The sequence below is a fragment of the Pinus tabuliformis genome, chromosome 1_2, assembly GCF_031772625.1.
Source record: "Pinus tabuliformis cultivar Carrire ecotype Pingquan chromosome 1_2, CPIR1, whole genome shotgun sequence".
NCBI lineage: Eukaryota > Viridiplantae > Streptophyta > Pinopsida > Pinales > Pinaceae > Pinus > Pinus tabuliformis.
Window position 1 is genome coordinate 798,025,538 of NC_142298.1, and position 25,765 is coordinate 798,051,302.

General features: G+C 39.7%; 1 protein-coding gene across 2 annotated transcripts in view; it reads right to left on the bottom strand.

Annotated features, from left to right (window-relative positions):
• Positions 1–7,418: 7,418 nt before the first annotated feature.
• The window catches only part of LOC149208307 (uncharacterized), a 435,470-nt gene continuing 417,123 nt past the window's right edge, over positions 7,419–25,765 (bottom strand). For both annotated transcript variants that reach the window (XM_089395998.1, XM_089395997.1), the window contains one exon: positions 7,419–7,769. In XM_089395998.1, the coding sequence (XP_089252124.1) occupies positions 7,691–7,769 (79 nt within the window). In that variant the 3' untranslated portion in view covers positions 7,419–7,690. The remainder of the gene's footprint in view (positions 7,770–25,765) is intronic.

Below are 25,765 nucleotides of genomic sequence, written 5' to 3' on the forward strand. Positions count from 1 at the left end.
ATGCCACATGTCATTGTTTTAACCTTCAACCCTAAAAATGATACATGAAAAACTACAGTTCATGTAATGTTTGTCACTTTTTATGAAATTCAAATTCGATGCTTGACGAGAAAGAAAAAATTTCGTCGAAACATCTATTTGAGACTGAATTCTAGAGCATGCAAAAACCCTAACTTAGAACATATCTCATAAAATATAGGGAAGCAAGGTCTAAAATTTTTACAGAATGTTGATCAAGATTTCGTGTCCACGTGGTAGAAATTTCAACTTCTAAAGCCTCACAAAAAAAAAGTTATAAGGAAATTTCCAAGATGACTTGTTTGAAGTAGTGAAACCTTAGGATCCAAAGCTTTGATACCAAATGTTATGTAACGAGATCACAAAAGAAAAGAAAATATAGATCAACTTGAAAATAAGACTCTTCGAGGGGGCAACCTCTTCTTACATCACATAAATGAACAATTCTTGGATGATACAAATGACAAGGCCTCCTTGGGATATATAGGAGTCTAAAGGGTCACAATATAATCAAAGCTTACATAACCATAATAATGCAAGGGCACACCAATAACAATATGGGGGCTACACATGTATTATAGGGACCTAACACAATGTGTGTATTATGCATATCAAATAAGGCTAAAGTCCCACCAATAAATCGCTTAAGGGTTTATGACGAAGACCCCAAAGGGCGAGATTTGAAAAACCACCAAAGTGGTTAACCATGAACAAAAGAAGTTACCAACTAATCCCAATGGTCAAACAAATTATTCACACTAAGTTTAAATATTCTTACACTTTAAAATAGAGCTTTTATTTCTATTATGAAAAAAATGAAATGAATGTATTTTCAAATGATCATTTTTGCAAGTTTCCTTGTATGATGGTGCTTTAATTTGCACAACATCAACTTGAAAATTTGGGTTCACAATGGTAAAGTGGACCTTAAGTTGGATGGTTTGGCTTCTTGCACAATTAGGAAAAACCCCCCTGGAAGTGCGCTCTCCCCTAGTTCATCTCATTCTTGCATATCTTGTATAGGGCTCCCCATAGAGAAAGCTATTTAGTTCAAGTACATAATGAACAAAGGAGAAAAAATGCACAATAACTAGTGTTCACCTCTTCAATGATAGAATGAAAAATAACCCTCGCATGAGTTGGATTTATCTAGGAGAAACACCATGAGCAACAAAATGATGATGGTTAGGACCCACCTTTAAATATTGATGAGGTGGGACCCAAACCTTGATGATCATGTCCCTCCTTAAGTGATGGGGTTTGTTAGTGTTCATCATTAATACTTGTGTTTTAAGACTTGAATTGACCGCCATCTTTGGTTATGCAATGCTTTGTTTCTAGCCATTGGGCTATATGATGGTCTTTTTTGCCCTTATAAGCCCTTTGGGCTTGATCTCTCATCAATTTTGTTATGGTGGTTGCCAGTTTCTAGCTTACAATGCACACCTTCTATTCTAAATTGTTTAATAATATAGTAAGAAAATCATTTTACTCTAAATAAGATCAATAATAAGACATTGGGAGTATGAAATGAACTACATCTCATTAAAAAATCTATGTAACTAACTCCTTGAACTATGAATCAATTAATTTCAACCGTTCTCTTATCCAAATTGTTATATTAATCTCCAATTGTGTATGCAAATTATAAAATGCAAATGAATTAGTTCAAGTACAAAAACAAGCTTCACTAAAAATCATAAACAAAATGTGTTTCATAAAAATCGAAGACTTGGTCACAACTAATATTAAATTTTAAAATTTTCTCTTCTTTAATGGGCAACATTGGAAATAGTGTTGGAGGGATCAAAAATGTTTTTTAGGTTAACAACTTGTAATTGATGAAGCAATCTTAGTTGAAGAAATGCAACCTAATAGTACACCACTTTGTAATTTAACCAATCTAACCAGGAAAAGGCCAATAACACACAATATTGAAAATGGAAGGAAATACTTCAAATGGAACTACCTTTATTTGAGAAAGGGAAACTCTCTAATGGCACTTTGAGCAGACTTCCTTGAAAATGATGTTAAAGGGTACATGATAAAAGAATGATTGCCCTATGATGACTCTCCGCCACTTTGTTGCGTCAATCTACAATTATGTATGTCAATTGTGAAACACAAATCAATTAGTTCGAGTACAAAAACAAGCCTTATTGAGAAACACAGATATAATATTCCTCATAAAATTTGAAGACTTGATCATGAATAATCCTATTTTACCAAAGATAACCAAAAGAAAAAAAAAGAAAAAAAGAAAAAAAGATCAAAAAAAAAAAAAACAACAACAACACTTATTTAATGGGCAACCATGGAAAGATTGCTAAAGAGATCACCAAAAATACTTTTTATGTTAACTACTTATAATTGAATGATAAGACCAATCCAAAACCTAATAGTACATTTTTTTTGTTGTTGTAAACTTCGACTATAGATTTCTGTTAATAACAAAAGATATTACACTGAAAGCCTTCCATAGACCAAAACAGTAGCTTGGGAGATCTTATCTTCAATCAGGGATAACCATAAATACACTAGAATTAACATAAATCAAAATTTACCAAGATGAGACTACCTTGCGCTAATGCAAGAACATGAAAAATACAACATAGAAGTTTACTATCCAACATTCTCCCTTGGGCTTTTTAAACTGACCCATACAAAATACCAAAAACATGCTTCTGAAATACATATTATCATCCAATTGGCATTTCTGCCAAAGCATCATAAGACTTTTACAACAAGACATATACTAACCAACAATAATCACTAAAACAATATGCATGGTGGACTTGTTAGTCCGAGATGATAATTGGCGACAGAGGAGAATAATATGCATGAGGAGAGATCTGAGTTGGAGTGTTGATGATCGCGGGCACCTCTTGTTGCTCATTAGAGTCAGTATCTGAATCAAATACCACAAATCACTCCACCTGAGTCAATCTAACCACAATCTCATCCAAGTTGTACCTGATGTCCCTTAGGATTCTCTTTATCTCCTCCTGACTTGCAAACAACTTGTAATTGTCTACCTGCTTATCCTGAATGACCATACTTAGCAAAGGTTTCCAACTGACAGTGCAAACTAATAGAATGGAGGAAGTGAAGTCTTCGATTACGAAACTTCCCTGGGTCAAGAACCCACTTGAGGCCACTGCCTCCAATCTTCGAATCAAAGAAATATATACAATCATCGAACTCATTGGCCTTTAAGTGAAGAATTTCCTTTCTCACTTCAAGAGGAGAAAACTCAAAGTAATTGGCCACGAACTCCCATCCAAACAAGCATTAGCATCGTGATGAGGATGCCCTAGGTGCGCCACCCCGAAGACTAGGCAGTCTTTGTCGAGGGGCCATAGATGCATGTAACCTACAGAGAGAACAAGAAAAGACAACTCTTGAAAACTGAAGGACAAGGATACACATTGTGAAGGGAGGGAAGGATCCCAATGCGATGAAAAAAACAAAACCTATAGTAATATGAGAGATGAAATTTTGTGGGTGAAGAAAGAAAGAACTCGCAACACTTCCAAACATAAACTTACCCTAACTTCCATAAACCCTGAAATTTGGTTGGACAGAGAGGTAGACAAATTTGAGCTTTTAGGGCAACTAAAATTCTAACGCGCCATATTCATTATCAAAACCAAATGGAGAAGGTACCAGGGTACCATACTCTGCAAACGAGCACTGGGCAACTAAATGAAATTCCAATAGGGTCAAAGTTTTGAGGCAACACAGAGGGAAACACGATCAACAATTCAAATGAAGGACCAGACCCAGAGTTGTGTAAAAAGAGCACACAGAACATTGACCCTTATGGTAAAAAACCAAACGACCCAGAGGTAACTAGACTACCTTGTAATATATGACCATACGACCAGGAAATAACCAAATTGCTAAGGGACTAAGACACAAAGAGACATTAATATTATGAGAGTACCAAGAAAACAAACCTCCCTGTAGTCCCGAGTAGACCACACTTTTCCATCATGCATAACTAGTCGACTATGGACTTTCATCATCAAAAACCAAAACATAAACTTGTTGCCACCCTAGGACTTGAACTTGCATATATAGCAAGGCAAGGACGTGAGAGGCCGGACTCCGTGCGTGAGGTGAGCAACAGGAACAAATGTCATAGCAAGTTAGGTGTACAATTGAGTACAAACCTCAACCATCCCAACAAACTTGAGAATAATATGCTCACGAATGAGATTTCCTCGTCTATCAGGAAATTTTCCACCTATGGCCAATCCACCATGAGAGAAGCAATCCATCTCAAGCATGAAGGGATAAATTCTATTGCCAAAACCAATCTCATACCCAAACCCAAATACTCCCACCTGCTCGCATTTAAGACAACAAGACCAGAGTAGGTGCAACATATTTAGTAAACTGTGAGGACACCATGCAAGGGGCATGTGGAGCTAGGTGTAGAGCATGGCTCTCACACCTAAGGCCGCCACGCCATATACCATACATATGATCCACATGCTAATTATACCACCTAACAAAAAAAGTTCGTTGTGAAACCACCCCCATCGGGGAAAAACATAATAGTACATCACTTAGTAATCCAATGAATATAACTAAAAAAGGCAAGTAACACTTGCAATATTTTAAATGGAAAAAATATTTCCAACAAAACTCACCTTATTCTAAAGGTTAACTCTCTAATGCCAATTTGAGGAGGGTTCCTCCAAAATGATGCTGAAGTGTAGGTGTACATAATACCAGATTGAATGTGCTACGATGACCTATTTTCATTTATAGAATTATGAATCCAACCTTAGTTGCATTATTGGCCAATTTTCATTTATTTAATATCGATAACCAATATTTAAAAATCTTTATAATAATGACAACATTTTTACCTTTAATGTGTTTTTTATTTAATAGCATTTTGTGCTTACTTTTTTTCCAAGTTGTCTAATGACTATTACGAAAATGGCTTGCCTCTTAAAACAATTTTTAGCTCATTGTTAAAAAGTCATACTTTGTTTCTTTTTGTAAATAAACACATTATATTACATTATGGAAAACAATAGTACATAATGAAAACCGACCTAAAATGGCCACATACAAAAAAGGGAATAGGCCAGTAGATGGCCAAAGAACAAACTACGAGGCACATAAAAGGTACATTGACATTAACAACTAAGAACGTGATCACAGAACTCAATAGTCGCCACCATCATCACGGAAAAACTCCCTAACATAAGGGGAAAGCATTCCATAACTAAGATAGATGACAAGGCCAAAACAACAGACTTCAATCCTAGTACCATTCCTCATAACATGAATCTACCAACAAGAGAAAGCTTGACAACCTCTTAAGCATCAATCTAGAAAGATATAGATCAGAGCAAGTCGTCCAGAGAACAAGCACCACCCTACAAGCCCAAAGAGCTAGTACCAAACACCCTGACAACCAACAGAGGAAAGAGCCAAGGTTGACATCTAAAGTACATGAGAACCATCTTCTAATCCACTTGTAACTTTCCAAAAGGGCACCAATACTCCAGACATAACTAAACCAAAAGAGCAACATGCCTTCACCACTCCCATGAGATAGCCAAGACCAAACAATTACCATTGCCATAACCATCCATTGCAAAATGAAGCAAAACTAGGTAACCATAAGAGATGCTTATTCTGACATAAGCAATGTGGGTTCTGGAGAGCTAGCAAATGGTGTTCCAACAAGGCTTCCAAGAGGGTTCGTGAGATACCCTGTAGCCAAATATTAGACTAAACTGTTCTCCAAAAGGCTCAAGGTTGTGTCAATGTCGTTGATTTTGAATATTACATTCCTTAAGATTTGCTTGATGTCCTCCAGTCCAGAGAAAATGTTAGAGTTATGAATCTGCTTGTCTTTAAATACGAATCGAAGCAGAGAATCCAATTGCAAATTCACAGATAAGGAATTCAAGAACATTTTTTTCCTTTCCAAAATTTCCTAGGGTCAGGAACCCTGAGAAAATTGTCATTACTAACCTTCAAGTCTGAGAAATATGGGCATTCCCCAAACTTGGATTCCAGAATCATTATTTCCTTGCGCACCTCCAAAGGTACGAAATCAAATAAGGAAAAAATTGAATCACCTACAAACATGCGACCCCGTCTGACTCCAACATGACCAAAACCACCCTTATGAATCGCCATGTGTTGGTAGGGAGGCACGATATCCAACACTAAGGAACAAGACCAACAACCAATTGAGGAACCTCGACCAACAAAACAAGGTAAAGAGCAAACCACTGACCCATAGAAACCCGATCAAAACACAGTAATATCTTCTCCCAAAGGCCACAACAGAGGACCCAATGCAAGCACCAAGTGTAACTCCCAACACTGTAAAGTCATATACCTCATAATAACACACTACTAAGAAACACACCTAGGACTAAATGAAGAACCCTAAGACAAAGATTAGAGAGACCCAAATCGCAGTAAACACCAATTTTCCCCAACACCACTCCAAGATATTAGCTGCAAAGTTCCAAACCATTGAGACAATGCAATGACAAACAAATACTGAAAAGAAATACCCCTAGCCACCAACACTTGACACCACAATGGAGAATATAAGAAACAATCACTCTGAACCCAGGCTATAAATCGAACGTTCACCCAGTGAATTAGTAAAGACTAGGACTCATAACCAAAATGAAAATTTTCCAGCATACTAGTAGTCGTAAACCAACATTAGACAAGGGTACGAGATACCCGAGAAATTCATCTCCGAAAGAAGCAAATTTGGGAAAACTACCACCAAATACCAGCCCTTGCATTATAGAGTGTAGGAATAGTACGAAATACATGGACGCTCCACACAAACCACCATGAGAAAAAACTTTTAGGAAATAAACACAAAACATTCTAGAACTATTGCCACAACCGACAATTCAAAAGGAAAATAAAGTACACCAGAATATAAACCATTAAAACATTGCAAACAACCTTCATAAAACCATAAGCGTGGGGTGGGTGCCACACCTCACCTCCACTGCAAGGAAATAATATAGTCATACTTATTATATATTTTTTCATCAAATTAATAAAAAACATATGATGTTATAATATGAGCCTAGCTCAGCGTAAAACACAGACAACAATGCATACACCACTTGAAGAAATAAATTATAAAATAACAAATTAATAAATAAATCAACATCAAAAACCTAACTCTCCATAAAAGGCATCAACGACAACCCATGTATTGTTTGAAGAAATATATCATAAACAACAAACTAACAAATAAATCAACATTATGTGTTCTAGGGATGGATTAGAAGGATACTTATTTGTGCTCAAGTCGAACCTCTTGAAGCATAATTAATTAATACAACAAAATATCTAGAGTTAAGAAGTCAACCATGAAACAAAAGACATGGAAAAAGGAGGTAGAAAGAGATTTTTAAAAGAAAATAAAAAACATTAACTAACACACTGGCCGACACATTCTTTGGCGAGCTTATTGCTAAATTTAATGAGGCAATAGTACAGATAATAATCAAGGATAAGTTATGCGAACTAAACGACCATTTCCATCTAATGGTACCATGATAAGGAGGAATATCCTTGCCAATCTTTGACTCAAAATTTTAAAGCAACAGTACATTTCCATTGGTGTTGGTCTTCGACCATCAACCCACATCATTTATTAAGCCCTACATGAGATCAAATCTAATGATTTCAAAACGAAAGCAATTCTGAATGCATCTTCTTCGAGTATATCAAACCTGCAACCAAATAAATTAAGAGGCAATAGTATCACATATAGATCATCAACAAAGTTCCAACGTAGAAATACAATGCACAGAAAATGGAAAGTGCAATCAGCATTATTCATTGATTTACGATATAGCGAGTATTGGAATGTATAGGAATGCAATGAGCATAGTTAGCATGCAAAGTTTCCTAAATTGAAAATTTTGTAATTGTGAGGATGGGAAGGAAAAAAAAGACAAAAAGTGTTAGAATCAATGGTGTAATTTTCACATTTGGCCACAAACAACATTATTTGTACTTTTAACTCATCCATTCTTTCTTCATACAAATCTTTTCCCATGTAATCAGATTCACGACCAGATTATCTATATTGTATTTTTAAGTTTTCTATCATAATTCTAGGTTTGGTTAAAGTCAAACCAGTCAACTCAATGCAGTCTCGTAACCCTCCTTGGGGAAAGCACCCTACTATTTTTAGTTAGTTTAAATACACAATTCTCCTTCGTATTTTCACACATTATAATCATTCATTCATTACAAATGATTTAGCCTAAGGGCACAATACAACATTGGGCTATCTTGTTCTTGGGTTGATCCATCTTATTCTTGGGATATTTTTTGCTTTAGCACACTTGTGATAGAATTTATTTCTCTCTAGGGTTATGCTTCCCTAGTGTTGTTGATCTCTTTAATTATTGCAGAAATTTCCACTGGTTCTGGTTTTGTTCAATTTTCTTACTAACACTTGTGAACCTCAACAATATCAAAGCAAGTGTTAACCTCCTTCAATTCAGTCGTTTTCAAGGCCAGCGCATCTTTTACAGCAAGTGCACTCTCCTCTTCGGCTGCAAATGTTGTTCACAAGATGATGGGTTTCCGTAGAGTTTAAAACCCTCATTTACACTTAGCACACTCTCCTCTTTTGCTGCAGATTTGTTTTCTGGGACTTTTTGATATTTCTCCTTTCTTGGTTCTATCAAGGCAATTTTGAGAATACTTGACAAAAGCTTCTTTCGTTGATTTTTTGAACCTGATGGACTCAAAATGGCCTATTGTCTAATTGAATGCAGGTAACTATCATGTTTGCACAGGGAAAATGACAACCCTTCTTCAATGGGTTTATGGATCTATCTAACAAAATCTCTTTCTCCAATGAGGACGTCTTCTTTTTTCCAAGCAGAAAAATGCTATTTATATTTATAGATGAATACAAAATACATTTTTCATGTACTACTACACTTAAAATAACCAAGGGAGCATATAAGCTATCCCAAAAAGTTCATAAAAAAAAACAAACTTTACTTCAAAAAACTCTAAAGAGTCACTTTAACCTTTATTTTCATGATCCTCGCAAAATAAATCTCTGAGACTGTTTAGACTATGACATAACAAAGCTCAAGGTAAACACATCAAAAAGTTCTAGCATGATACTTTTAACTAAAATGATAGCTCTCAAAAGCACTGGTTGAGAGAGAGAACTCCCAGGATGCACAAATCGGACTCTATATCCAAAGAGAGATCATTTCATCTTTGTTTTACTCCATAATTGGTTTGCAATCAACATGTTCACCATCCTTTGACAATGCATCTGCGTCCTCATCCTGTTCTCTCAAAGGAGATAGACATGAAAGTTTTGGCTGCCTCTTCTAACTAATCACCAATACACCAAAGAAAAATACTATGCAGCTGATGTAACTGTGATAAAATTAGTCAATGTAATTCACCATAAACCTGAATTGGATTAACATTCTTGTCCAAAGCACATTTTAGAAGGATGTTGACAGCCATTAGTTCTGCATATTTGTTAGAACATTCTCCTAAACTTGCCTTGAACATGACTGAATGGTTCTGTTAAGTACAAAATACCTTTTGTGCAGCTTGTTACCCACCAAAAAGTGGGTGACTCCATACAAGAATTTTTTCTCTGTTGTCTCTTCCAGCCAGAAGCCCCTAATAGCCATTGAGTAGCCAATGTGATGTGTCATTCATATATTTGTCACCTGCATCAATCATATGCTTCTTCACCCATTTGTCGAGAGCACATGTTGAAAGGTGGGCTTTTGGTCAAAAGGTATTTTATTCATTTTGCATTCGAGTGCTTATCCTTGCTTGTATTTTGGGCATTTCACATGGATTATGGGGTAACTTGGAAGAAGGAAGGGTTTTGGCCGTAATCCTTTTCCCTCACCTTAAATGGGGGGTTAATTTTCAACCCTAGTCCAGTGGGAGCACCTGTAAAGGCCCAATGGCCTTAGGAGGGGAACTACTTGGAAAACCCTAATTGATATAAGTTATAACATAGTCCCATCTTTCCCTATTCCATATTTACCACTTTTTATCTCATATTATAAGCCCTTATTCCATCTCCATTCTTCAGGTTTAACTGACCATGGGTCCTTAGTTTATGTAGCTTGGACAGGTTTTCTAGTGTCAGGTGGTGTTTGTGAGGCTAGATATACAGATGGAATAATTATCTCCAATACCTAGAAAATGTTTCTAAGGAAAATAGTCTTAATTAGATTTACTTAGCTAGTTTAATTATTTTCCTAACTTAGGAAGAGTGGTTAATTAATCGTGATTAATTGAGGCAAATCGATTTTCCTCTAGTGACTTCTAGAAAAGTCATGTTATGGGGTCAAGATGATCTTAGCCATCGATTGAGATTAGATCATGGTTGTTGATTGCTCAACAAGAGATTATAAGAGGAAATCGATGGGCATTTGTAGAGCACATTTGACTGACAAAATTGTAGTGATAGCAAGGGCATAGTAACAACATGGTGTTAAATTATGGTATGTTCTATGCTTAGAGCAATTTACTTCAATTCTTCTTATTAGCCCAATGTCAATTTTCAGTATAGCAATCACATTAACATATAAGTAAAATGTTGATAGAACATAAATAAAATTGACAAAAGACGAGCCAAGACAAGAGACACAAGGTGTGGTGGCTAGCCAGGGACAAACCCCAATGTGGGGAAACCCTTTGATCAAAACTTCTATATTCTTCAATAATTCAGCAGAGAAAGAGATAGTACAATATCACAAATCTGTGATTTAGAACAACAACAACATAAATCAAATCAACAAGGTCAAAGCTGGTCAAACAGCTCACCAATGACCTTAAGATATCCTAGGAGAACTCGACCTCCAACAACAAGTATGTGCAGCCCAAAACAGTCCAAGTAAGAGGGACAAATCAACAATGAAAGCTACAACAACCTGCAGCCAGCCCTAACCAGTCAACGCTGTCCCAAATCGGCCCTCCAAAAGTCAACGCAACACTTCGTCTAGCCTAGGAGAGGCTGCCCATGTAAAGCCACAGTCAAAGAGGGTAAGGCGTTGGTCAAAGCAACCCTAAATCACCCCAAACAGATGGTTGTACCCTCCTGCGTCCTCACAATGATGCCCTAGAGATCTGTGTCCTTCTTCAAACCTGCCCAAGAGATCTTCGTCCTCCTTCCTTGTGTATACCCAAGAGACAAGGAAGAGATGAGAGGGCGAGAGTAAGTGAAATGAGACACAATGTCTCTTCCTTTTATATGCAACGTTGAGGTTAGTTGGGGGTGTGCAACACAACTTAACTCGCTGGCCGACCTTGACAAATTGTCAAGGAATACAAATAAATTCATATCTCCATGAATACATGTTAGAATCGGATGATCGTTAGATCAATCCTACACCTCTCGACGAGAGGAATCCAAGAAAAGTATCAGTTGCCATAAATAAGATGACCCACATGGAGTTTAGCCCTAGTTGCCAATTTTAACACTCCCTCTCAACTAGGGCGAACTCCATCTACTAATCCATCTGTCTGTTGGTACCATCTCTGCCATCAAATGCACTGCCCTGCACTCCTCAGCTCTGTTCTGATGAACTATGAAGAAGAAGAAATGATCGAGAATGTATCATACCATCCTCTACTGACCCGAAGTTAGTCCCAGATAAAAGAGTGCCCAATAGTGCTCTTACTAAACCGAAGTCAGTCCCAATGAAGAAAGTGTGTCATACCACTCTTACCGATCCCAAATCAGTTCCAAAAGAGAGTGAGTTATATCACTCTTATTGACCCGATGTTAATTCCAATTGATCCCAGATCAATGTCATCCTAGCATAGGGAGTATGGTAGATACACGATGCGTCCATCAGTACTACTATGGTCCCTATCCTCATTTCTCTACTCATTGGCCAGATGAGAGGTACTTCCCATGAGTCCCAGACTACATGGGTACGATGTCTTGGCAGGAGAAGGATGAACCACTCATCCTGCCTACATGTTGCCACGGGGTATCACAAGGGGGAGGTTGAACCATTCACCTTGTACACAGAGCACCACTAGGGGAGGGTGAGTCACCTTATGGTTTCTTGTCGCTCCAAGAAGTACCCCAAGCCCCCCAGAACTCCCAAAGCTCAATGTATGCATCATACAAGACCCCTCATAAGAGGGTCTCTCAACGACTCCTAGTCGTTCTCAGAAAGTCAAGAATTTGACCTTTCCTAAGGGTTTTGTTAGAATGTCGGTGACCTGCTCATCTGTCCCACAATATGATGGATCCTTATTACTCCTCACTGTACATATCTCGGATAAAGTGGTACCTGATATCGATGTGTTTGGATCGATCATGAAATACAGGATTCTCTGATAAATGAATCCCACTCTGGTTGTCGCATAGCATCACGATAGTATCCAACATATGTCCAAACAACTCACTGAAGAGCTTCCTCAACCAGACAGCCTCACAGGAGGCCATACTCGCAGCAACGTACTCTGCCTCAGCAGTGCTCAAAGCCACTGACTTTTGCTTCCTTCTCATCTAGGAGATTGAAGCAGAACCCAAAGAGAAACAGCACCCGGAAGTGCTCTTTCGGTCCACCACACTGCCTGCCCAATCAACATCAAAATATCCATGTAGCCTCACATCTCCGACAGTGTATCTCAACCCATGAGTGATTGTGCCCCAAAGATATCTCAAAAGATTCTTGGCACCAATCCAATGTGAGTGATGAGGCTCAACCATATATTGGCTGAACGTGTTGACTACAAAACATATATCCGGACAGAAGTTCACCAGGAACATCAATGCTCCTATGAGTTGATGATACTCAGTAGCATTTCCCAAAGCAAGTTCGGCAACACTACCACATAACTTCTTGAAGTTAAGCTCGATCGAGGTAGTCATGGGCTTGCAGTCCACCATACCGAATCTCTCCAATATCTTCACCACGTATTTTCCTTGAGATAGGAAAATCTCTTCTGGCTTCTGCGAGACCTCCAACCCTAGAAAATAATGCATCAGTCCTCGGTCCTTCATCTCAAATTCAGAAGTCAACTCCCTCTTACATTTGTGAATGAGAGGGTTTGCACTTGTCAGGAAGAAGTCATCAACATACAACACTAGTATGAGAAGCTTATCATCCTCAACCTTAAAGTAAAGGTTTGGATCGGCGTCACTCCTAGTGAATCCCAACTTCATCAAGTAGTTATCGATCCTCTCATACTAAGCTCAAGGTGCTTGCTTTAGCCCATAGAGAGATTTCTTCAACCTGCATACGTGAGATTTCCAATTATGAATCTAAAACCCCTGGAGTTGTTCCACATAGAATTTCTCTTTAATCAAACCATGCAAGAACGTGGTCTTGACATCCATTTGATGTAGGTTCCATCCTTGAGAAGCAGCAAGGGCTATGATAGAGTGGATCGTGATGTATCAGGCAACAGGTGCAAATATCTCGTCATAATCTACACCTTCCTTTTGAGAGAAGCCTCGAGCAACAAACCGAGCCTTATATTTTTCAACACTCCCATCAACTCCATGCTTTATTTTGTAAAGCCACTTCGAGGTGACAATTGTTTTGTCTTGGGGTCTGAGGATCACATCCTAGACATTGTTTTTCATGATAGACTCGTATTCCTCATTCATAACATCCTTCCATACTTGATGCTTCATGGTTTCTTCAAAACGATGAAGGCCCATTTTGAATGATGGTGCTCATAATGGTCAAGTATCCCTGATACCTGGTCGACGTCTTACTTTTACGGAAAGTCCATCTAGGTGCAATATGTCCTTCGGCATCATCAAGTGTCCCCCTAAGCCATGAGGGCCTCTTCCTAGAAGAGGAAGGCTCTTGTGGAGGGGGATCAATAGGATCCATAGGTTCTTCCACGTTGGGCGTCGTCTCATCTTCCTTTTCATTCGGCTTCCTCGTGTCAGCTTCTTTAGTTTTCCTTAGAATAGGAAGATTGTCAACCTTGCTAAGAGCCATATCTTCGCCAAAGGTGACATCATGACTAATCTCGACTTTCCTTTGACCAACCACATAGATTCTATAGCCTTTAGAATTTCGCTCTAGCCCACGAAGATTCCCTTCTTTCCGGATGCACCCAATTTGCTCCTTTTCTCTTTCGGCACATGAAAATATTTAGGACTTCCAAAAATTCTAAAATGAGAGACATCAAGTTTCTTACCAGTGAACATCTCTTCGGGAATCTTGGAATCCAATGCTTGATGAGGACATCGGTTTTGAACATATACGGCGGTATTTGCAGCTTCGGCCCATGGAAACTTCAGAGCCTTTGATCATGGAGCATGGCATGAATAGCTTCCATAATCATACAATTCGTCCTTTCTGCCACACCATTCTACTCAGGAGTGTATGGTGTTGTGGTCTCCCTCTTAATGTCAGTCTCTTTGCAAAAGTCATGGAACTCATTGGATTCATACTCGGTCCCATTATCAATGCTTAAGATCTTGATCCTCTTCTCGGTTTGATTCTCGATCAAGGCTTTGAAGTGACAGAACCAGGAGCACACTTCATCCTTCTTTTTCAAGAAGTATATCCAAGTCTTGCGAGAATAGTCATTTGTAAAAGTGAGATAATATAAATATCCTCCCAAAGAGTTCTCGGGCATCATACCAGATATGTCAGAGTGAATCAACTGCAAAATGTCGAAATTCTTGCTATGGCTTGAGGGGAATGGTCCCCTTTTGAGCTTCCCTTCGTGTTAAAATTGGCAACCAGGGCAAAACTTCATGTGGGTCATCTTATTCATGGCTAATAATATTTTTATTAGATTCCTCTCGTCGAGAGGTGTAGGATTGATATAAAGATCATCCAATTCTGATAAGTATTCATGGAGATATGAATTTATTTTGATTATGGAATCATTATCAAGCCGACCTACAACTCATGTAGGCTCAGAAGCCCAACAGTCGCATCTATTCACCCACCAACGTTGTGTATAAATACAAGAGGACTTTTCCTCATTTGGACTCACTCATCTCATCACATCTCTCTCTCTACTGCGCAGATATGAGTCTCTTCTCTACTACGCTGAAATGGGTCTCTCTCTCTCACACATGTGAAGCCGGAAGCTGTTGAATTGAAGTTGCAACTGCAGAAGTAAAGATTGATTTGTGTGGCCTAGAAGATCTCCTCTTTGGAACTGCGTTGTAGGTTCATCTGAACCTCCTTTGAAAGCCGCAACTTTTGGTGGTGGAATGAAGTCAATCCGACGAATGGTTTGCAAGATATCGACTGCCCTAGTTTGAAGCCGGAAACTGCTGAAACTGAAGCTGCAACTGCAGAAGTAAAGATTGACTTGCGTGGCCTAGAATATCTCCTCATCTAAACTGCGCTGTAGGTTCATCTGAACCTCCTCTGGAAGCCGAAACTTTTGGTGGTGGAATGAAGTCAATCCCACTGTCGGTTTGTGAGATATCGACTGCCCTAGTTTGAAGCCGGAAACTGCTGAAACTGAAGCTGCAACTACAGAAGTAAAGATTGACTTGCGTGGCCTAGAAGATCTCCTCATCTGAACTGCGCTGTAGGTTCATCTGAACCTCCTCTGGAAGCCAAAACTTTTGGTGGTGGAATGAAGTCAATCCAACTGTCGGTTTGTGAGATATGGTCTGCCCTAGTTTGATAATGAAGTCGCTAATGCTGATGCTACTGATCTAGGGTTTGCTACTGCTGATATGAATCAAATTTATTGTACTATTTCTCTCTGCTGAATTATTGAAGATAAAAGAAGATTTGATCAAAGGGTTTCCCCACACATTGTGGGGTTTGTCCCTAGCTAGCCGCCACATCTTGTGTCTCTTGTCTTGGCTTGTTTTTTGTCGATCGTTTAATGTTCTATCTGCACTTTACTTTATGTACATGTGATTGCTAATCGGTGGAATATAATAAGAAAAAGAAGTAAACTGTTATAAGCATAGAACATACCATAACTTAACATGGTATCAGAGCTGAGGTGAAGACAAAGCCCGAGCAAGAGCAAGAGCAATCATTGAAGAGAAGATTAGCAAGGCTATCCTAAAAGAACTATGGGGTCCTTAACACTCTTTCCTGCCGAAGACAAGCTCCGTGAGAAAGCTGACTATCACGGATGGAAGATGTCTATCGATCTAACCCTTGAAGATCAAGGAGTGCTGGACCATGTAAGAGGCAATATTGTTGAGCCTTCATCAAATGCATCTGCTACTGCCTCGAACAAATGGAAAAATGGGGAAGTCAAAACAAAGAAGATCATCCGGGACTCTATCGACAAGCGCTTGGTGGCCTACATCTTTGATCTAGACACCTCCAAGGAAATCTACGACAGACTGGTGAGTTTATTTAAAGTTAATGATGCAAATCAAGTTTTGTTTCTTAGAAATAAGCTGAGGGAAATCAAGAAGGGTAAAGATGAAAGTATGCAACCATACTTCTTAAGAATCACCAAGATCAAGAACGATCTCCTATCTATTGGGGAAACTATTACTGACAGAGAAATGGCACTCTCATCTCTCGGGGTATTACCATCTGAATGGTATGTGTTCAAGACTACTCTTCTGAACACTAATGTAATTCCTAGTTTCGAGGAATTAATGGCTAGATGCATTCAAGAAGAAACAAGGGAAGAAATGCAAGAAATGCCCATGCCTAAAGGTTCTCCTGCTGCCTTTTCTTCTCATGCAAAGAAAAGAAATACTTCCTAGGACTTGAAGTGTTGCAAAAGCCAGGAGAAATTTTCCTATCTCAAGGAAAATATGTGGTGAAGATATTGGAAAGATTCGGAATGGTGGACTGCAAGCCTGTAACTACTCCGATGGAGCTTGACTTCAAGAAGTTAAGCGGTAGTGCTGCTGGACCTGTTTTACGAAATGCTACCGAGTATCGGCAACTCGTCGGAGCATTGATGTTCTTAGTGAACTCCCGTCCAGATATATGCTTTGCAGTCAACACGTTCAGTCAGCATATGGTTGAACCCCACCACATACATTGGATTGGTGCCAAGAATCTGCTGAGATATCTTCGTGGCACTATCACTTATGGGTTAAGATACATTGCCGGAGATGTGAGACTATTTGGATACGCAGATGCTGACTGGGCAGGCAATGTGGAGGACTGTATGAGCACTTCCTGGTGTTGTTTCTCCTTGGGATCTATTTCGATATCCTGGATGAGCAGGAAACAAAAGTCGGTGGCTTTGAGCACCGCCGAAGCAGAGTATATTGCTGCGAGCATAACCTCATGTGAGGCAGTCTGGTTGCGAAAGCTCTTCAGTGAGCTGTTTGGATTTACATTGGATACCATTGTGATTCTCTGTAACAACCAGAGGTGGGATTCGATTATTGAGGAATTCCGTATTCGTCAATTGCTCCAGCAGATAGACATCATCTGGGATATGGTAAGTCGATGAGCAAGGAAGCTCCATCACATTAAGATGATGTACAGGTTGATACACCTTGTCAAAGCCCCGAGGAAAGATCTAATCTGTGATTTTCCTAAACGACTTGGAGTCGACAAGAAACCCTTGTACAAGGGTCCTGCATGTTGCATACATTGAGCTCTGGGAGCTCTGAGGGCTTGCGGTTCCTACTGGAGCAACATATGACCACAGGGTGACTCACCCTCCCCTGGTGGTGCACACTGGAACAAGATGATTCGCTCTCTTGTGGGACAAGATGATTCGCTCTCTTGTGGAACAGGATGATTCGCTCTCCTGTGTAGCAGGATGATTAGTTCTCCTGTGAGGCCTGGATTGATGTGTTCTCCATGGCAGCCTGGATTCATGTGTTCTCCATGGCAATTGTCGCAGGATTGATGTGTTCTCCTGTGAGGCCTGGATTGATGTGTTCTCCATGGCAGCCTGGATTCATGTGTTCTCCATGGCAATTGTCGCAGGATTGATGTGTTCTCCTGTGAGGCCTGGATTGATGTGTTCTCCATGGCAATTGTAGCAGGATTGATGTGTTCTCCTGTGAGGACAAGATTGATTAGTTCTCCTGTCGAGGCATCCTACCCATGCAGTCTAGGACTCATGGGAAGTACCTCTCATCTGATCAATGAGCAGGGAAATGAAGTTAGGGACCATAGTAGTACCGATGGACGCATCGTTGTAACTACCGTACTCCCTACGCTAGGATGACCTCCATTGATCTGGGATCAATGATACTGGTCTAGGACCAGTGGTAGGAGTTGTACCATACTATGACGCTGACTTCGGGTCGGTTGAGACTGGTCTGGGATCAGTGGTACATACTCTGAGACTGACTTTGAGTCAGTGGAGGATGATATTGGTCTGGGACCATTGGAGTTGTACTCACTATGACGCTGACTTTGGGTTGGTTGAGACTGGTCTGGGACCAGTGGTACATACTCTGAGATTGACTTTGAGTCAATATGATACATCCTCGATCATTTCTTCTTCTTCATAATTCGGACAAAAGCAGAGTAGAACAGAACAATGCAAGAGCAGAGCAGAACAGAACAAAACAGTACAGATCAGTGCAGGGCAGAACAAGACAAAGCAGAACAGGCAAAATAGAGCAGACCAGGGCAAGGGTCAGGCTGTACAAGGCAGTGCATTTGATGGATGAATAGTAAAGACTGATAGACAGATTGCAGATGAAGTTCTCCATGGTTGAGAGGGAGTGTTAAAATTGGCAACCAGGACAAAACTTCATGTGGGTCATCTTATTCATGGCTAATAATATTTTTATTAGATTCCTCTCGTCGAGAGGTGTAGGATTGATATAAAGATCATCCAATTCCGATAAGTATTCATGGAGATATGAATTTATTTTGATTATGGAATTATTATCAAGCCGACCTACAACTCATGTAGGCTCAGAAGCCCAACAGTCGCATCTATTCACCCACCAACGTTGTGTATAAATATAAGAGGACTTTTCCTCATTTGGACTCACTCATCTCATCACATCTCTCTCTCTCTACTGCGCAGATATGAGTCTCTTCTCTACTGCGCTGAAATGGGTCTCTCTCTCTCACACATGTGAAGCCGGAAGCTGTTGAATTGAAGCTGCAACTGCAGAAGTAAAGATTGAATTGCGTGGCCTAGAAGATCTCCTCTTTGGAACTGCGCTGTAGGTTCATCTGAACCTCCTTTGAAAGCCGCAACTTTTGGTGGTGGAATGAAGTCAATCCGACGAACGGTTTGCAAGATATCGACTGCCCTATTTTGAAGCCAGAAACTGCTGAAACTGAAGCTGCAACTGCAGAAGTAAAGATTGACTTGCGTGGCCTAGAATATCTCCTCACCTGAACTGCGCTGTAGGTTCATCTGAACCTCCTCTGGAAGCCGAAACTTTTGGTGGTGGAATGAAGTCAAATCGACTGTCGGTTTGTGAGATATCGACTACCCTAGTTTGAAGCCGGAAACTGCTGAAAATGAAGCTGCAACTGCAGAAGTAAAGATTGACTTGCGTGGCCTAGAAGATCTCCTCATCTGAACTGCGCTGTAGGTTCATTTGAACCTCCTCTGGAAGCCGAAACTTTTGGTGGTGGAATGAAGTCAATCCGACTGTCGGTTTGTGAGATATGGTCTACCCTAGTTTGATAATGAAGCCGCTAATGCTGATGCTACTGATCTAGGGTTTGCTACTGTTGATATGAATCAGATTTATTGTACTATTTCTCTCTGCTGAATTATTGAAGATAAAAGAAGATTTGATCAAAGGGTTTCCCCACACATTGTGGGGTTTGTCCCTGGCTAGCCGCCACATCTTGTGTCTCTTGTCTTGGCTTGTTTTCTGTCGATCGTTTAATGTTCTATCTGCACTTTACTTTATGTACATGTGATTGCTAATCGGTGGAATATAATAAGAAAAAGAAGTAAATTGTTATAACCATAGAACATACCATAACTTAACACTTCGGCACATCTTAGACATACATCTTCAAGCTCTATTTTGAACTTGGGCATCCTTGTCACCATTTGTCTCACATCAAGTAGAGCCTTATAATGAAGGTGCGCAAACCTCCAATGCCATAGTTTAGATTGGAGAGATGTGTCACAAGACATGACTCCCAACAGACTTCTTCCAACTTGATATAAAGAGTCAACTTGAAACCCAAGAGTGAAAGCATCTTTAAAATTATTTTTCCATACATGTACTTTGCCATCGATGAAGTGCACCTTGTAGCCTTTGTCTTCCATTGCCGAAATGGACATCGGGTTCTTCTTGAGATCAAGTACATATAGGACTTCTTGCAAATGAATTGTGTTGTCCTGATCTAATTGAAGAGTAACATTCCCTATAACCTTTACGGGATAGGTGGAATTGTCTCCAAGAATAATCTCCAAGTCTGTCTCCTTCTCTATCAAATTAGAGAGAGCTTCCTTGTAACCAGTGAAGTGCCTTGAGGCACTACTATCAATAAGGCAATTGCCCAACGAGTCCGGAGGAGAGGTAGTGGAGAGGGTCGATATCAAATAATATTCATCTTGCTTATTGTTAACAAGATTTGATTCATACTTGGAGTTCCTTGCTTTCTTGGAGGGTTGACCACTTCCTTGATTTCTGGCATTCCTCTTTCCTTTTCCATTGAAACTGCCATTCCTTTGATTGTGGTTGAAGTTGCACCAGGAGTGATTTTGATCATCGTCATGAGATGTGTCCTTCCTATTTGGACACTCCCTCGCATAGTGGCCAAATTTATTGCTAACGAAGCATCTTCCGTTTCTTCCACCCTTCGATCCAGCCTTTCCTTTCAATTTAGACCCAGAATTATTTCTCCTTTTAGCTTGAGAGGAGAAAGCAATGTGGTTGGCTTTGCTTGAAGGCATTTCTTGCTCCACCATCATTGTTTCTTCTTGAATGCATCTTGCCATCAATTCCTCAAATCTTGAAATTCGATCGTCGTTGAGAAGAGTGGTTCTAAACACATACCATTTGGATGGGAGCCCTCCAAGAGTAGTGATAGTTAGTTCCCTGTCACCAATTACTTCTCCAATCGATAGGAGATCATTCTTGATCTCAGTGATCCTTAAGAAATAGGATTGAATATCCTCATCCTTGCTCTTCTTAATATCCTTCAGCTTATTTTTGAGGAAAAAAACTTGATTTGCATCACTAACTTTAAACAAGCTTACCAGTGTATCGTAGATCTCCTTGGAGGTGTTAGACTCGGAAACGTAGGCCACTAGATGCTTGTCAATAAAGTCCTGGATGATCTTCTTCGCTTTGACTTCACCCTTAGTGTACTTGTTCCTTATAGCACCCGTGCATTTGATGGAGGCTTTGTATTTTTGCCTCTCACATAATCCAACACTTCTTGCTCTTCCAATGTCAGATCAAGAGACATCTTCCATTCGTGATAGTCAGACTTCTCACGGAGCTTGTCTTCAGTGGGGAAGTGCAATGAGGAACCCATGAAGCCTTTTGACTTTTTCCAACTGTCTTCGGTGATTGCTCTTGCTCTTGCTTGGGCTTTGTCTTCACCTTAGCTCTGATACCATGTTAAATTATGGTATGTTCTATGCTTAGAGCAATTTACTTCAATTCTTCTTGTTAGCCCAATATCAATTCTCAGTATAGCAATCACATTAACATATAAGTAAAATGCTGATAGAACATAAATAAAATCAACAGAAGACAAGCCAAGACAAGAGACACAAGATGTGGTAGCTAGCCAGGAACAAACCCCAATGTGAGGAAACCCTTTGATCAATTCTTCTATATTCTTCAATAATTCAGTAGAGAGACAGAGATAGTACAATATCACAAATCTGAGATTTATAACAGCAGCAGCATAAATCAAATCAACAAGGTCAAAGTTGGTCAAACAACTCACCAATGACCTTAATATATCCTAGGAGAACTTGGCCTCCAACAGCAAGTATGTGCAGCCCAAAATAGTCCAAGTAAGAGGGACAAATCAACAATGAAAGCTACAGCAACCTGCAGCCAGCCCTAACCAGTCAATGCTGTCCCAAATCAGCCCTCCAAAAGTCAACACAACACTTCATCTAGCCTAGTAGAGGCTGCCCATGTAAAGCAGCAATCAAAGAGGGTAAGATGCTGGTCAAAGCAGCCCTAAATCACCCCAAATAGATGGTTGTACCCTCCTGTGTCCTCACTTCCCTAATCTGCGTCCTCACAATGATGCCCTAGAGATTTGCGTCCTCCTTCCTTGTGTATACCCAAGAGACAAGGAAGAGATGAGAGGATGAGAGTGAGTGAAATGAGACACAATGTCTCCTCCTTTTATATGCAATGTTGAGGTTAGTTGGGGGTGTGCAACACAACTTAACTTGCTGGTCGACCTTGACAAATTGTCAAGAAATACAAATGAATTCATATCTCCATGAATACATGTCGGGATCGGATGATTGTTAGATCAAACCTACACCTCTCGACGAGAGGAATCCAAGAAAAATATCAGCTTCCATAAATAAGATGACCCACATGGAGTTTGGCCCTAGTTGCCAATTTTAACACGTGGACACCAGCAGTTGAGATACGCAGTGATTGAAGACCGAGTTGTCGAAGAGATTTCTTCACAACAATTTTATCTGCAGAGGTCGAGTTTCCCTAGTAGTGCAAGATGGTTCAGTGAGGCTGTGTTGCCGGAGCAAGAGAAAATTTGCTAGAGTGATTGATTTTCACAGGAGAAGCCGAGTTTGCCAATGAAGGTCGAATTTCTAGAGGAGGCCAAGTTAATTTCCCAGTCAGTGCAAGATGCCATTGGATGTCGAGTTAAACAAGGTCGCACGTGTGGATTGGTTCAGGTTTATAGAGGAGGGCCAAATTGAATCAAAGTAGCCGAGTTGCTTCCAGGAGGTCAGATCAACTAGCAGAAGTGAAAAAATATTTTGTTGGAGGTTTGCTAATTTACGACAAACAATTGTAATAATTTCAATTACAAAATTGCTAAAGAATAATAAAATACTCATTTGCAAAATTTATTTTCCCCACACAAGTTTGTTTAGGAACAATTGTCCAGAAATATCAACGTTTATTATTTTTTGTGTGATATTTTCTCAGTTTTTGTGATTCAATTTTTTGGTGAAGTTGCAGTGGTGTTTTATTTAGTATTTGCCGCATACAAATTGCAGAAGACAAATAATCTAATTCAGATAGGTGAATAATAACCTATAACTGCAACAATATTAAAATTTCACATGGCATCAGAGTAGATCTGAGGGCAGAAGAGGGTCTGCACAGGCACAAGAAGAGGAAAGAGAAGGGTTTTACTAAATCCAATTCATATTCTTCAGTTTATTTGGGTTTCGCTATATTTCCAATGGTTCTTCAGAAATGGCCTCAGTGGGATTGAGGGATTAGGACAGACTGGATGGAGCCTCAAATTTTGGTGTCTGGAAAGCCAAACAAAAATTATTGTTGGAAGAAAATGGTCTCAAAGAGTTTGCGACCAGTGTAATTGCCATACTAGTAGATTTAGTACAACTTATAACATAAGATCCATCTTAACCCCAGATATATCAAGCATCAAGAGGGATCAAGTCTCTTTTCGGATCAAATCTCTTGAGATACAAACCTCTTTTAAAGTGAAAAGAGATTTTATCCCTCTTTGCGCTTGATAGATCCACGGTTAAGATGGATCTAGGTTGTTTTTTATATACGCACATACCATTTAAGCCGGATCCATCTCTCCCTCTCTCTCTCTCTCTCTCTCTCTCTCTCTCTTCCTCTCTCTCCCACCTTCCTCTATCTCTACCCTCCAACTCTATCAATATCTCCCTCTCTCTCCTCTGTCTTCCCTCCTCTCCTTTCTCCCTCTCTCTCCATCTCTGTAAAAATTTCTAAACTAAAATTCTATTACTACAACAACTAATTTATTTCACCTACTTATTATTCTCAATAAGTTATTTACGAAATTCCTTCAGCAAATATTAAAATAAATTCTAATGCAGTTATCACACAATTACCCAAAGAACAAAATACATGCACAAGAATCAATCACATCAACATAGTTATTTTTGGACAATTGTCCTCGGAAAAACTCAATGCGGGAAAATCGGTGCAACAGATGGGGGCTTTATTAATCTTCAGCAGCAATTGTTTTTACAAGGAATGATTTTACAAAGAAACTAAAAGAAAACACCTAAGATTTTCCCTCTGAGACCATTTGACACTATGGAGACCCTGCTCCCACTTATGCGTCACCCCTGCATCACTCTGATTGACCCAATGTGGCTCTGCGTCCCTCTGCGTCAGCCTGCGTAGGCCTTGCGTCTCTCCTTTGGACTACGTCTCTCTTTCTGCACTGTCTTCCACTGACCTTGCGTCACCTTCTCCTCGATCACTGCCTGCTGCTGAAGCCCTCCTCTTCCTCCACCCTGCAACTCCCTATAAAATCGATCTCCTCTTCCTTGAGAATTGAATTTCCTTGAGATACTGAGTATCTGCCAGTGTATCTCCAAATGACCCACAAGTCTTCTCTTATACTTTTCCCGTTGATGAATCAAAAACCGAGATTAAGTCCCTAATCAATAGTTAAGATTAAAACAGAATTGATCCTCCTCTCTTAGAAGCTTCTCATCTTTATGTTTATTAATACCCATTAATATTTTTATTTTCCTAAGTATAGAATTACAAATCCATCAAAAATATTAATTATTTTAATAACTCCTCATTTAGATGGAATTTTTCAAAACGATTTCTAAGTCTTGGAGATCTCATTTGCCTTAGCCTCTCCTCCAAATTTCAAGGCTAGAGCACATCCGATGCTGCCAAAAATCAACGCTCCCTCCTAGCGAGGAATGTCCTCTAGCAATGTTTCACTATAGAAACATAACACTGATCTTCCGCATCAGTACCTGTGTTGATGCTTGGCTTGCTTCCTCACATCCCCTGCATTGTTGCTTCCTGTATTGTTACCTATGACACTGCCACTACCACTGTTGCTCCTGTACTGCAACTCCCTCTCAATCTGCTGCATCATGCTGCCCATAGCACTGCCACTGCTAACTGTTGCACTACAACTTCTGATACTTATCCATTATTGAAATGGATTCTTTACCATCCCCATCTTCTCCCTGAAATGAACAAACTTTGTTCTTCCTAGAGCCTTGGTGAGGATGTCTACCACCTGTTCTCCTATAAGAGTGTACCTCAACTGTACTGCTCCTCGTTGGACACAATCTCTAACAAAGTGACACATGATATCAATATGCTTCGACCGATCATGAAATACTGGATTCTCAGAGAGCTTGATGCAACTCTGATTATCACACATGATCCTAGTCACTTTCATCCTTCTCTTGAATAGATTCACAAGCAATTTCCTAAGCCATATGGCTTCACACGAAGTTGTGCTAGCTGCCTTCAGCTGAGCTCAAAGCCACGAATTTCTGTTTTCTATTGCACCTCATTGCTGATCCAATGTTGAAACAATACCCATTTGTACTTCTCTGATCTACTGAACTTCCAACCCAATCTGCGTCAGTAAACCCACTCAGCGTGATGTCATTGCCTCTAGTGTACAATAGTCCATGCTCGACTGTGCCTTGTATATATACCTGAGAACATGTTTGGCTGCTGCCCAACGTGCCCTCTTAGGTTCCACCATGAATTGACTGAGGGTGTTGACAGCATAACAAATGTCTGGCTTGGTATTGACTAGATACATTAGGGATCCTATGAGCTCCCTGTATAAGGTGGGATCAACATCTTTATCTTCTAATGCATCAATTTTCTTCTAGTTTGTGATCATTGGAGTACCCATAGGCCTACAGTCTTGCATCTTGAATCTCT